Source organism: Helobdella robusta (assembly GCF_000326865.2).
Source record: "Helobdella robusta unplaced genomic scaffold HELROscaffold_11, whole genome shotgun sequence".
Lineage (NCBI taxonomy): Eukaryota > Metazoa > Annelida > Clitellata > Rhynchobdellida > Glossiphoniidae > Helobdella > Helobdella robusta.
Genome location: NW_008703617.1, coordinates 2,813,802 through 2,829,587, shown reverse-complemented (window position 1 = coordinate 2,829,587; position 15,786 = coordinate 2,813,802). Strand labels below are relative to the sequence as shown.

At 32.7% G+C, this 15,786-nt stretch overlaps 1 protein-coding gene across 1 annotated transcript in view; it reads right to left on the bottom strand.

Moving 5' to 3' along the window:
* The window catches only part of HELRODRAFT_72038 (hypothetical protein), a gene marked incomplete at both ends in the record, with an annotated part of 44,359 nt that overhangs the window by 5,832 nt on the left and 22,741 nt on the right, over positions 1-15,786 (bottom strand). Inside the window, 11 exons of the mRNA XM_009012889.1 lie at positions 887-1,085; positions 1,760-1,871; positions 2,379-2,616; positions 7,834-7,912; positions 7,988-8,121; positions 8,254-8,358; positions 9,923-10,030; positions 13,106-13,210; positions 13,343-13,429; positions 13,726-13,875; positions 14,137-14,190. Of these exons, the coding sequence (XP_009011137.1) occupies positions 887-1,085; positions 1,760-1,871; positions 2,379-2,616; positions 7,834-7,912; positions 7,988-8,121; positions 8,254-8,358; positions 9,923-10,030; positions 13,106-13,210; positions 13,343-13,429; positions 13,726-13,875; positions 14,137-14,190 (1,371 nt within the window). The remainder of the gene's footprint in view (positions 1-886; positions 1,086-1,759; positions 1,872-2,378; positions 2,617-7,833; positions 7,913-7,987; positions 8,122-8,253; positions 8,359-9,922; positions 10,031-13,105; positions 13,211-13,342; positions 13,430-13,725; positions 13,876-14,136; positions 14,191-15,786) is intronic.

The following is a 15,786-nucleotide window of genomic DNA, read 5'->3' as shown; positions in this document are numbered from 1 at the left end:
TCATTTTAAAATATTTTTTCTGACCATAACTGTGACTAATATTTTTAACTGTTAAGCATTTCAGGATTATTAGATTCTGTCTTACTTGTTATTTAAAGTATGGCATGACAGAAGTAAATATAACTTTCACCAAAATTTCATTGATTTCTTATTTTACTTTTAAATGATCAATGACAAGTTCTGATGAACATAAATTTATCATTGAGTTTATTTGCTTAGTGTATGTTATCAAATGGGTGTTTTTTTTTTGAAAATTATTATCACAACAAACTAGAACGTTTTTGAACTTTTCATTAGAGATAAAATTTTCTTGGGAAAAAAAATTATTTTCTTCAAAGTTCCTTAAAAGTGCTTTGTGAGGCGTTCAAGCAAATTATATTATTCCGTGATGTACTCTTTTGTCGGGAATTTAAAAATAATGATTTTGGATAAAATGAGAATAAAAATTTGTGATAATATTTTTTTTCTTCATTTTATTAAAAAATTTTCAGTCGTTGATGAAAAAAAAAATTTTTCAGGCGAAATCGAATTTCTGAATTTATAGACATCATTCGCACATGGTCCGCTATAGTTTAAACTTGAAATTTTGTAAAAATTTTAAAAATAGTGAATGATGTATTTACTTAATTAGCAAAATGTTAGAAACAATTTAAAAATTAACTATTCTACATGTTACGTAAGCGTGCCACGCTCAACTTGATGTTTAAATTTAAAAACATTTCAGCCATTAAAGGAAAATTATTATTCTAATCATATTCGTACAATAATCTCTAACAACACGTTTTCATTCGTCATTACATTTTGAAGGTTTTTACAAACACACATACACAACACACACATACACACAAGCAAACAAACAAACAACAACATCCAAAGCAATACTAACGCTAAAGAACTCCTTGGTAGAGCCGGCATCCAATGTCCCGTATGCGATTTGATTTTGTTTCGGGAGGTCACTGGCAGATTCGATGGGTGTCAGCATTCGTTCAACTGTCAAAAATGCTGCCAGGTTGGCTGTGTACGTGGAGATGAGGATGAGCGTGAAGAACCACCAGCTACTACCCGCCACTCGACCGGATACAGATCTTTCACGGGTTAATTTACTATTATTAGTATTACTATAATTTTGGAATAAACATAATTTATTAATCTAACAATAATTTTGGTTAAAAATATTTAATTATTTGTTAATTTATTTCTTTCTTTTTTTCAGAAATTACTCAAAATGTTATACTAAAATAAAGACCATCCTAAAACTTAAAATTCTTTCAGTTCATTGAGACATACGTCATTGTGAAATATTCTTACGATAAAAATGTTGAAATAAACTCATAAGAACAGGTAATGCACTTTAACTACCACCACTACTAATTCTACTTTTGTTATTATTACTACTGCAACCACTTGAACTAACTCTACCACTGCTTCTGCCATTTATATAAGCCATACAAACGCTGTAACTATTTTCAGCAATTTTACAACGGCAGATACTACAAATACTGCTGTTACTTTATATATTGCTTTATTAGTTTACAAAAAATTTACAAAATAATTTTAGATCAACGGTGAATATACTATTTCCACTACCGAAACTGCTACCGAAGTGATAGAAACTTAACTAACTTTGTAACCACTTACACCGACCTTAAAACAGCAAATACTACTGATACTATATTACTGTCTTGGTTACGGCCACTCCCGTAAATGATAACAGTTACATGGAGGCATGTAAAACAATTTCAGTAAGACTAAATCCAACCTAGGAGAAAGCGTGCACCCTTGTTGCATGAAGGCACTCAGTGAGAACCACAGACTGTTGAGTAAATTAAAATGATTGCTATCGTCGTCATCATCATTGGCAGCGTCGTCGTCTTCATCGCCATCATTGGCATCGTTATCACCGCGAGCACGTCGCCGATGTTGAAATTTAACATCGTTATTATCATCCTCGCCATCATCTCCGCTAATGTCTACGTGCTTGCTTCGTTGCTGTCGTTGCTGTACGTAGCGATATTCAATGTTGTTGTTGATGTTGTTGCTGGTGATGTTGCTGTTTTGATTATTTGCGGCTGTTGTTGTGGTCGCCAGTGTCGACAGGTAGTTGTAGGATCGCGGACTGTAGTAATAGCAGTTGTTGTTGTAGTTGTTTTTGTTGTTGCTACTGCTGCTGTTTTCTAAATCCGCGTTGAAAGCGTAATTGAAATTGTTGTTAGAGTTGTTATTGCTGCTGCTGTTGTTGTTATTATTGCGGCAGTTTATATTTTCATTAATATTTAACGGATACAACTCTCTCAAAATCCCTCTAAATCCGCCGTTCGCGATGTTATCATCATCATCATCTCCGCGGTGGTTGTGATGATGATCTTCAGCGTGTAGACTGTACGGTTTGAAGCTGTTGACGACAAAGAGGACGAAGCTGACGCCACTGTAGGCGAGCACGACGCAAAGCCAGATTTTATAATCCAGTGGATCCGTGAAGGAGAGTACCCCTGGCTTCTGCTTGTCCGGTTTCCTGATCATCACACTGATGCCCAGCATCATGAAGGGCTTGCTGAAGTCGATGACCACCTCTCTGATGGAGGTGATGGTCAGCGGTGCGATGGCTAGGTCTGCCACCTGGTTGGTTGGTGTTTCGGGCTAGTATTCGTTTTTGCGATTATGAAACCAAATTTTTTTTCACTCGTATTGTAAATTTTCTATAATGATTGAAGATGTCATTTAAAATGTGATTATTTTTCAAAGTAAACAATTCTTAAATTAATTTCTTGAGAAGTGAATAAAATAAAAATAAAATTTTTTGCGATTATGAAACCAAATTTTTTTTCACTCGTATTGTAAATTTTCTATAATGATTGAAGATGTCATTTAAAATGTGATTATTTTTCAAAGTAAACAATTCTTAAATTAATTTCTTGAGAAGTGAATAAAATAAAAATAAAATTTTTTCAGAGTAAATTTTTCTATTAAAATTTTTCTGAATAAACCTATCTTGATAGGCTGGCTTATGCAATAGATTGTCGGCATGGTTCAGTTTAACTGCTGCTCTCTGTTGTTTTGGGCTGCTGATGAATATGTTACTTTATGTGTTATTTATTTCTACTTCGTTACTGGTTTTAACATGTTCGTTGAATTTGATCAAGCAATTGAAATAGTAATAAATTAACTTTATAACTTGTAATGTTATCATTATGTGTGTGTCTGTCTGCTGTGAATGTTTTTTGGCGTCTGTCTCCCGTTGGCTTTTAAAAGTTTTCATTCGTATTGGAAATTATTTGAATGTAAATTTTCTGTTTATGTTGGGTGGTGACGCCATTTAATATGGTAGCTGCTTAATTCTGCCTTCCTGTTAATCTTAATTATAATATCTGAAAAATGTGCGTCAAACGTCTAAAATGTCTGAAAAATATTTAACTTCGCAACAATTTTATTCGCTGCGTCATGACTGACACTCATTCAAGTTGGCTAGCAACGTTTTGACGTCTGCTAACAATGAATGACAAGAAAATAAGATTTTTCTGATTGGCGCATTACGATTTTTAACGTTGTTATCGTCTGCCTGACTGCTGGCATTCATTCCAAGGTTGATGTTTCATTCATCATCACTATCGCCACTAATATTTCATCTTATTTTCCTTATTTTATTATTTCACATTTCTTTATATGCGAAACAAAAGAATAAACGAAATTCCTTTTTTAACAAAAAGAAATCGTCGTAACGTTGTATCGCTGAATGTGGTCATTAAAGCTCGTTTCGTTAGATCTTACGGTGAATAAGAGTCGCGTGTGGCGCCCGTGACGGGCATTCGCCACGTCAGACTTTCACAACTCTTCAACGAGCGAACGTATGAACATTAAAATGTTTTAAAAAACCGACTGCATGTGTGTGTGTGTGTGGGTTTGTGTGCGTGTATTGTGTGTGTGTGTGGGTTTGTGTGTGTGCGTGTGTGTGTGTGTGTGTGTGTGTGTGTGTGTGTGTGTGTGTGTGTGCTATCATGGACAGCTGTGGGCTCTGCACATGCACAATTGCTTCATGTAAGTTAAATATACACTGTGAATTACATCCAGTTGCAAATGTCAGAGTAATTTTCATGTCACAACTCTCAGATTAAAAACAGTAACCAAAATACTGCAAAATTTAAACAGTAAAAACAAACGATGTGGAGAAAGACCTACCTATGTTGAAGAAGCATTGAATAGACTCAGCAGAATAAAAAGCATGTGCAGCAACAAGTTCAAATAACATTTTGATTAAACTATTTGAAAATATTTTCATTTTATGTTAAACAACTATCTAAAAAAAACTGTTTCCGACCAAAAAAGCATTTTGTATAGATAAGCAGAAAGTTTATCGTGTTTAAAACTTATACGGTAGCCTGAATTATTAAATAATCCTTTTTAAAAAGTCGAACGAAAAACGATTTTTTTGAAAATTTGAAAACACTAAAGCAAAATTTATAACGTAAAATTTTAATGAAAGCAAGCCGTAGACAGAGTATCAAATTTAGGAGACAATTATTCAAGAGATAAGTCTTATTAAAACTATAAATTCTCTTCAATGTCAATAGAAAAAAAATTAACTTTTTTTAAATAAAAATTCATATGTGCTAAAATTTACTTAAGAGATTATTTGTTTAATAACGTTCATAGGACGAAAAGTAATTTACACTCCAATTGATTAACTAATTTGTTTATTTTTCAAATAAAATGCTAAATCTTCATAAACCACGCCATGATCTGCTACAACATAAATTTTTTTCTATACGAGTGATTAAATATGCGTATACACTTTTTAATGAATCTCCTGTCGTGTTCTCGCTTCTGTGATTAATTCACATTTATGTTCTGGAAAAGAATAATAAATTGATTGCTGACAATGTGGCTGTTTCGTGTTGGAAAGAAATATCAGCATGATCCATCAGCTTGTTATTCAGTGTAACGCGTCATTTAACATTGATGTAACGTAAGTATATGTATGTATGTGTGTTTGTCGAGATGTCTCTCATGTCTATGTCTCATGTCTATGTCTCATGTCTCTGTCTCGTGTCTCTGTCTCACGTCTCTCATGTTGTATCGTATTATTTGATAAATTAAATTTGCCCAAAAAAAGTTTAATATACGACATAATTTTGTTCAAATTGAATAAATTAAATGGGATTAATCAAATAACGCAACAGAACATTTTAATAGGCATTCTAATAACTCAAATTTTAAATAAATCAACAAATTAAATCAACAAAAACGAACCAATTGATTTTAAAACAGTGGAAATAAATAAATATTTCTGAAAAATGATTATAAACAATCTTTCATCTACACATATGATGCATGTCCGCTTCAGAAGTTTTATAATTGAATAGTTTGGTACGTGTTCATTTGTCCAACGTTCATTTTATCTTTATGAAAAAGCCAACGGCCCTTGAAAATCAAATTCAAAATAGGCAACAACTCAAATAAAGCGATACCAAATTTTTTACCGACCCTGGTGATCTGGAAATGGTCGAATCGTTTATCAACACAAATGATGAAGTATTTTGAATCAGGTTCCTGCCTACTAAGACATGTAAAGTTTTTTCAGTTCTTCAAATATGTAGTGGTGGGTAAAGCTCATAACCAAAAATGGACATATGTTTAGATATATTTATGTTTGGCTCGTGCATATTCATGGAGGTATGCAAACCGAATAAAGCCTTGTCATCAGGAATGTCAAGAACATTCATGGAATTTTGAAATATTTTGAATTTTTCGTTAAAAGCCTGTCCCCATAACCAAGATGCAAGTTGAAAAACTATTGAATCAGCGATGTCTGTAAATATGTCAAAAAATGTCGAAAAAATATTTTTCTTTAGTTATGGCTAGATTAATTAATTTCAAATTAGTAAAGTTTACCAAAATCTAATTTTCACATACTTTAAACCAAACCTTGCAATTTTTATGAACAATAAAAAAGTTTATTTATCTATTCTTAAAGATTTTATATATAATAAACGTAGATGAATGTGAAGGAAGTTTTAAACATCTCAAATTTGAAAATACATTTTTAAAAATATCAGAAATATTTTTATGAAAAAACTCATAAAATTTTAAAAAAATATTTAAAATTTATTACATCCTCTGCAGTCTGAACCCATCTAATCAACTTAGCCGATGTACGCTGAAAATATTTTGCGTGACAACCTGCACTGGCAATACAGACTGTCCTACGACACGTCTTGCAATAACAAACTCCTAACTAAATTACAGGTTTGTTCAAATTTTTTGTAGGTTACCAACATTTACCTAAGTCTGTGTGTGAGTGTTCGTGCCTGTGTGTGGATACGTAGTACAAAATGCGTGATACAAAGTACACTGCACACAATACGCCACTTTGTGTATAATACCTTTTAAATATTAGGGATATGGTAGAAATATTTGACTCTTATTTTCCAGTCTTAGCCCAACTGAAGCCTACTTTATATCAATGATTCTATTGAATCTTTTGATTCTATCAGCCTAAATCATTTTTGTTAATATTTATTTTAAATAAAAGTCTAGTAACCTTGTTTTAAATTAAATTTCACGCTTAACCACATGGTCTCATTTAATGTTTGTTTGTTTGTTTGATATAAGTTTGCAAGTTTGTTTGCTTGTGTGTTTGATTGATACTGTTTGATGGGAAGAAAAAAATAAATTCTTTATCTGATACTCGTACGCGATGTTCGTTAATGATTGATTGTGAGCACGTTAATATCTGTTATATATGCGTTTGTTATATATACATACATATACAGATACATATATCAAGACAATCGTATAAATATTAGATACATATCATCATAATTACTTGATCTCCATTCAAAGAACATTAGCATTTATGTTAAACAACCTTTACAAGCTGTAACTTTTAATAGGTATTATACACAAAGTGGCGTATTGTGTACAGTGTACTTTGTATCACGCATTTTGTACTACGTATTCTCTACAGCATATTTTGAAGACTACCAACATTTTATAACACGTGGCAGCTTTCCTTTCTTTTTGTTGGACCATTAAAATAGCGCAAGAGTCTGATTTGGAGAGGCGATAAATACAATGATGCTCGTCCGAATTCAATTGTTGCCCGGCCATAAAGTTTCTTTACGATTTTCAAAGAACCCGAATATTAAAAAAGTAAATAAGTAATATCAATGGATATGTGCGTGTGTGTTTGTATGTGAGTGAGTGCGTGTGTTTGTGCGTGTTTATATCTATGTAGGTGCGAGTTTATATGTTTATATCTACATTGATTGAACGCATATAAACGTACGGATTTATTTTAGGTGGATATAATGAAATAGGTTTTTAATCAATCAAAATCGACTCATTTATCATCTACAGATCGCACGGATGTTATTCATGCGTTTAAATTTTCTTAAGAATGTTTGCACAATACTGCCTGTGTACGTTTCTGTGTGTACAATATACAAGCGTATGAATTTTTACATATATGAATATTGGAAAAATACTACTACTACTACTACTACTACTACAACTACTACTACTACTACTACTACTAACTATTACTCCTTTTACTACTGCCTTATAATTTCAGTGTCCGTGATATTCATCTGAAACGCACCATCCTTCAATAGTTTCTCTCGGAGTGTTGTTATCAAAATAATTAATCTTCTATAGCCACACATTTTCAGACTACCAGCTTGACTAACTACAGATACTATAAAATTATAAACGTAGTAGTAGTAGAAGTAGCAGCAGCAGTAGTAGAAGTAGTAGCTGTAGCAGTAGTAGTAGCTGCAGCAGTAGTAGTAGTAGTAGTAGTAGTAGTGGCTATGGCTGTAATAGCAGTATAAAACCGACCTCATTCGTGAGTTCGCCCACCATGCCGTTGTAAGTTCCGTTTGGTAGTTTCACTCCGTACTTATCGTCTGCCACCAATCTTTGAAAATTATTTTCCAATTAGAAGAGTCATTTAAAGATAATTTTTTTTTTTAATTTCTCAACCCATGCTAACCTGAGCGTGTACTCGAACCGAACGATTTCGGCGATTTTGTCAGCAAGCTCTTTGCAGTAACCTTCGAACTGATCGTTGCCAACTAATGGCGGTTCGTCTGGACGCCGAACCCGGTACATGAGGTAGGGTGGAGACTTCAGAGGTGTCGTTTCGTTTCGTGTATTTTAATCAGTTTATGTAAGTTTCAAAAATTTATCTAAAAAAATAACTTCAGTAATTCAGGTAAAATTGAATAAAAAATATTTTATAAGGTTTTAGATGCTAACAATGATAGAAGTGATGCGAATTTTTGTGTGGTTGTTTCCTCTGGACGAGCCTGTTATATTTGGCTCAAAGATCGTCAGTTGATGACTGTCATTCCATGTACCTACCTGATGATGTGAACGTTGTAATGTATGATGAGGACGGTATGGTGGTGGTAATGATGGAATGGTGATAGTGACGACAATGATAATGCTGAAGATGATGGTTGTGATGATGCTGTAAATATGATGATGATGATGGTGATGATGAGGTTGAGATTTGAAGGTGGAAATTTAAAAGTAGAAAATTACAATGTTTTTGAGGTTGGTTTGCCAGATGGTGATAAGAGAATTATGATGAAAGTGATGTCGATGTGGATAATGAATAAAATGATAATAATGATGATGATGCTGGCGTTGTTTGTGTTATGAAGCATCACTGGAAGCATTCTTAATTGAATTTTTTAAAAATCTGCAAAATTTTCAAAGATGAAAAAGATAAAATAATATGATGAATGATAATAATAATAATATAATAAAAATATTTAATTATCACAAAGAAATAAAAATATATAATAAATAAATTGGACAAAAAAATCTTTTTTCTCGCGAATGTAATTGAAATAAGAAATTTGTTGAAAAATGCTCTAGGCATTGTGCGATATGTCAAAGATTAAGAGAGCATTCATTAGACGGAAGAATGAATGGATGGATGGATGAGTGAGTGAGTGAGTGAGTGAGTGAGTGAGTGAGTGAGTGAGTGAGTGAGTGAGTGAGTGAGTGAGTGAGTAAATTGATTGAATTGATGGATGGATGAATGAATTGATGGATGGATGAATGAATAAATGGATGGATGAAAGCCTGGCATTTTGTCTCTTTCGTATACGCAATTGACGAAAAAAACGTTTTGATATCTGAAAAAGTTATTTCCAACCAGCTTGAACGAACATGAACCCTCGTGAAAAACCAAGGACAATGCATTTTCGCTATCATCATTCATTAACGCCATTCTCTGATAATTTTCTGAATGTTAAACGCCAAAATATCAAATAGACACACTTTACTATGCATCTATCCAATAAATATTGACAATTAAAAACAAGAAATTTTTCGTTTAAAATTTTATAATAAAAATGTCCTTAACAAAACCCTGAAAATCCTCATTTCTAAACAAATATTTCACTTCAAAAGATTGCGTTACATTGGAAACTATTAGATAAACACTATAAATTAGAACCACAGAAAGAAAAAGAAGTGTGGTCGGTTAAACAATGAGATACACACACACACACACATAAACATGTATTTATATTATACACACATATGTCGTTTAAGTAGATAAATTGGTCGGTTGCTCGCATTCATCATTCAAACCTTCCATTCAAGTATGGCACAACTTATATTTTAGCTTTCAATTCGCTTTTGTTTTCCGGTTTTGTAAGCTGTTTGTATGCGTTCTAGTGTTGTTTGAATGTTGTTTGTTCGTATGTTGTTTGTATGCTTTTGTTTTTTTTTTAGAAAATTCATTCAAATTTTTCGGTTGCTCATATTTATCATTCATTAAGAAAAAGTTGATTGCTTCGATTCTGCACGGAACCTATTTTAAATAAATGGAAAGTGCTGATATTTTTCAAAAACACAAAAATTCATTGAAATAATCGTTCAATGGCGCAATAATTCAAAAACATCTGACCTTTGTGACGTCAGAGTTGAAGGTCATTTCAAGAACGTCTAGCCTGAAATTTACTCGGTGACCTTGAGAATTGAAGCTGACCGGTCCTGTGTAACCGTTCAAGGAAACCTGGATGCGATGATTATGATGATGGTTGTGGTGATTTGATAATAATAATGATATCTATGATATACGATGAAAGCAGAATTGTTTGGTGATAACGTTAACAATGTTGATGATGATAACAACAGGAATTTCAAATTATCACTATCCAATCAACCAATCAATCAATTAGTATATAAAGCGCTATTTCCGCGATGTTCAACAGCGTTCCTTAATGAATTTTGCAAACAGATGGGTCTTGAGATCCGCTCTGATGTTCGTAAGTGATGGAGAAGTCGTCAGAGAAGGAGGTAGAGAGTTCCAGAGGAAAGGGCCAGATAAAGCAAAAGCAGATTGCATTTAGTATCTCCTTAGTTATATCTTTTACTATCTATTCCTATCTTCACCTTTGCCACACTTAGAAATTCTAAGCTTTCTATGTTTTCTGATACTACTTTCACGAGAAAAAAAGAAGAACCATAATAAATATTGTTAGCATAATAAAAATAACAAATAATAATTACAATAATAACAATAAGAAGACCGCCATGGTACCAAAAACATTAAAAACAGACAATTTATTTTTCTTCCGTTCTCTCCTCGAGTTCTTTTGATCAAGCGCATCATAATTAGATTTTTAAAGCCTCTCTTAATGACATTTTTTATTTTTCATCGAGCTTAACTGACCGTACGTGCATTTACAATGTATGAAGTTATTATTATCAGTAGTAGTAGTAGTAATTGTTGTAGTAGTAGTAGTAGTAGTAGTAGTAGTAGTAGTAGTAGTAGTAGTAGTAGTAGTAGTAGTAGTAACGTCGTCACCATCATGATTGTTTTGTTTTGATAAATTTTGTTTATCTGATAAAGATTATATAGATCGAAAAAATTTTAAACTAAGAAGTTGAGTGGAGAAAATTGTCTTCTCGTTAAAGCATGTTAGTCTCGTTGGAAATAACACTAGCCTTAATTAGTCAAGTTCAAACCAAACACATGCATCGCTCTGGTTTTTTTAATTTCCTCGTTCCTAATTAGAGTCACCTTACTTGCTCCGATCATTTTTTTCTCCTCTCCCTGTTGCTACCGTGTCATAACATTAAAATCTTATTTCATTTGGCTTTGTTCGTAACTCTTTAGACATGTTTGGACTTTTATTCATATTAGTTTTATCTTAATCAATGTTTATCGTTGAAATCTAATAACTGATCCCAAAAAACTGCACAGTCTATGTTCATGGACATCATCAGTCAGCCAGTCAGCCAATACATGCAGGCATTAATTTGTGTCCTAATTTATTTTACAGCCTGCAAGTTTGGTGCAAACTACACTTGCGACATCAATCTCCTAGCCCACAAACTTAATTAAAATACCTCTATCACAATTATGTCAATGTTATCATTTTCACCATCATCATATCTATTATCATTATTTTTTGTCGCATCTATCTTGATATCTTGTTATCATCACTATTGTCTTGTTTTTATCATTAGTTGTATCATCTATCGTATTGTCAATTGTATCCTTCACTATCAGTCATCATTATTATAATAGTTCTAGCCATTTTTTATTAGTAGTCATCATCTTCATCGTTATCTTGCTACAGATATCCCATTATGTGATCACCATTTTATCATTTAGTGTCACCATAATGATATTTTTTTCACATTTCATTATCACCAACGTCACCATCAGCATAAACATCTCATCATCATTGTCATCATTGTATTATTATTTCGTCATCATCATCATCTTTGCAAACGTTAAAACGTCACCATGATTGTCATCATAATAACAACATCACCATAATTTTTCTTGCAAAATCATCATTTCCACCATTCAAACTCATCACCGTCTTGAATAATAAAATGAATGAGTAATGAAACTTGAGCGTCATTCCACCCATTATAATATAAACATTTTCCATTTTATTGCTATGGACTAAATACTCACTCGCTGACACGTTCAACATTACTTCCTGGGCCTTAATACTACTCAGCACGTTACTAATATATTGGTTAGTTACTGTAATATTGAATGATGAGTTAGAATTTAGTAACATCAAAATCAAAATTTACAGCATTTTAGTTTTACTTAATGTAATTCTAACTATTTATTATCACTATTCTTATTTTCCAGGTTTCATGCAATGCATGTTGTTATATTCTTCGCGTTTAACAGAGCCTAATTTGCAGAGTAATAAAAATATGCAGTTGCAACATGTATTAGTATTATTAGTAATTTGAAGCGTGTTGCTAATATATATTTAACAAGTTAATGGTATTGAATACAACGATATTTGCTACGGTGTTAGTAATATTTATATCCATCCATCTGTTAACATGTGGACGGACACGAGTAATGCCAGCAATGAGTGCGGTGGAATGAAGATTGATGAGGAATTTTTAGAGTTTGTTCATTTAACTTTAATATCGGTTGTGTCGTTGTGTGGTTGTGGATGTTGTTGTTGTTAGATTGGAGAGCGATTATGTTTGTTGTCTGTTTAGGTGGTTGGTTGTTTGTTTGAAAAATTCTACATTTTTGAAATACTAAATAAAAACTTTCAGATCATCTTTTCATCATAACTCACACGCTTAGTCACTTATCCTCACCGAGTTTCTACCCACACAGAGCAGATACATTAGAGCAAAACTTATTTACTGGCGTCTTTTCATCAGGCATGTCTACATCAACTCTCTCCTTCCCATCAGCGTTTCATCTCAACCTACAACCTTCCTTCAATGTTCATCATAACTGTAAATTGTTTATTTGCTTCTATGTTTGCCTACCATTTTTGGTATGCTTTTCTACTTTTTTTTCAAACGAAAAAATTGTTTCAGTCATTTTTTTGTTTTTTCTTGTTTAAATTTTTAAAAATTTTTAACTATAGAAAAAGTTTCAGTAGAAAATGGAAATATTGAGAATCAATTAATCATGAATATTTTTTGTCAGTTTTTAGTTCTCCCATTTAAAACTTAACCCAAGAGATAGCATGTTGTAGGCTGGGACCTCTATGTAATCGAACCAAGCCTCTGCAACCTCAATAGCAAGTGTCTTAACCATTAAACTATCGATAAAATTTATGACATCATCATTATTATTTGAGACCTGTTTAAGTGCATCGGTGACAACTCTGCCCAACTCCCATGGTTTAGATGGGGGCTCCAGGCGACAACTTGATATACCGAAGATTTCGTTCTTACGGAAGGTGTCCTAAATTGGATGGATGAGTGAGTAAATGAGTGAAAGAATGAAGAAATGAATGAATACATAAATAAACTATTAACGAAAAGAGTGATTGATTAAATGAATAAATAAATGAATGAATAAACAACATCGCCAAACTTTATAAAAAGTTAAGTTGCTGGCAAAGAGGTTTCTCAAAGCTGATACGATGACCGCAAAAGTGTCCATTGTTAACCATGCCTCAAGCTGTAGTCATTAAATTAATGTTAGTGACCACGGTACGAAGAAGATAATGATGATGTGATGATGACTATGACATGGGGGTGATTTTGATGTGATGATGACTATGATGATGACGATAGTACGACGATTTCAATGATGTTTGTTAGCATTACGATGAAAACTTTTAACAACTGGTAAATAGTTTGTATATAATGATTTGTTGAAAAGTGTTGAATTAATACTCAAAAATGTCATATATTGACCACAAAATTTGAACAGATGGCATGATTTCTTGCAATTTTTGAAAAAAGACAACCTACTTTTATTGGTTGGTCAGTTCCAGGCCGTGTGACTGTCGACCAATCACGTTGCGCCTGTTGAACTTGACCTTCGTTTGGATCAACCAATCGGAATCCAGTGAAATTGACGCCCCCGTATTTAAATTCCCTCAGGTCGATTTCATCCATCCGCTGCCAATGTTGACACATGCGAAATATTTGTTCTCTTCACATTTTGTTTCAAATGGGCTTTTGTTTTAATGCAATTAAAACAAATTCCTCCAACATTTTTAAATGTACGTTGATGTTTAACAATAAAATCTTGAAACTTACTCGGCATTAGAAACAAAATTACTTAAAAACTAAGCTACTGGAGGTATTTGTGAGATTATTTTTGATAAAATAAAACTGAACCACAGCAAGAAAATTGTGATATACTGATGATACACTAACCACGCCGGCGATGATGTAGTGGTAGTTGGGACGGTGCATGCCTACGTGTTTGATCTGCATTCATAATGAAGTAGCTCGTTAGGCGTTTAATGATCTTTATGATAGATGAAATGTTGAAAATGACTGTGACAGAGATTGATTGTTTTTTGATTTTTAAGGTTTTAAACAGGCAAAATCTCAATTTAATTCGTATCTGTACTGAAATGTTACTATTGTTATGTTAATTTTAAACAAAATGTGTTTGCTATTTCAAAGAATGTGTAGGTACATTCTTTATCTTTATGTAGTTATATACAAAAATGTTCACACTTACACATATTTCACAGATAGATTCCTCAAAAACGACCCCCCATGCAATTATTATTGAAGCATACATTTACATGTGGACTGTAGTACATACAGTACACACCCATTAGGAAGAACATTAGTCGATAGAAGCTTTTTGATGATGACAAAATGAAATAGTTTTGTTTAAAGCATAGCATAGATAATAAAACATGTTACTACATCTGCATTATCGTTTATGTGTACTGTGTTCATCAATAAACATTGTGTGCTGGTAAAATAAACTCAGTACATATTCAATTTGCTAAAATCAGTAGCAGCAAAAAGCTAAATATGTACCGTTTAAACGCTGCTTAAAAATAATACTTCATACAAATATCTGATGATAATTCGCAGAAAAGACAATTTCTTACTGAGAATCAGGTGATGTTATACAATTATTTTATGACTTACACACACCACACACACGCGCATACATATACGTATACACACACACATGTATACACACGCACACACATACACACACACATATACACACACACGCACACACAGACACACACACGCGCGCCAACGTCAGGAAAAATACGCCGATAGACGTGCAAAGGCAAAGCGATAAATTGTGCATGATGCTGGTAAGGTCTTGAGGCAGATACTGCTGATGTGGCTGCTGATGTAGATGCCGTGGCGTGGCTGTAGTAAATGTGGCTGTGGTAATCTGGCTGTAGTAAACTTGGTGGTAGTAGATGTAATTGCGATGAATATGGCTTGAGTGAATGCAGTTGCTACTTAATTGCTAAATTTCTAAATTATAAACAACAAAATCCACATTAATACAATGTTAAGAAAGAGGTCATAGATTGAATATGAACCACACATCTTTGCCAAAAAACAACAAACCACCAACTGCTCAACATTCAAATGGAAAGACTTTTATAAAAAAATTGATTAGTTTTTAGCTCACATAATCAGTAGATAAAAAAGCAGTCATTTAAATATTTATTTGTCGCATAGAAACTGTAAAATCATGGCAGGAAATGGAAAAAAAATGGTTTTTTTTTGTTTTTCTGGATTAGTTGGTAATATTATACCTAAATTGACCACATGAAACACAAAAATATATATTGGCAAATTTTAAAAATTTTACAAAAATATGAAACTTTTATTTCGTAAATGTTTTGTTGATAAAGTAATTTTCAGCTATCACATAAGCGTTAGAAACGTCAAAATCATACATGTTATAAAAAAATTAACTCCTGTTTATTCCTTTTTTGTATTTTGTATTTTTATTGGATTAGTTTAAACAAAGGTAAACAATTGGATTAGTTTAAACATTTTATTACGACATGTTACTGAAAGAAATATACG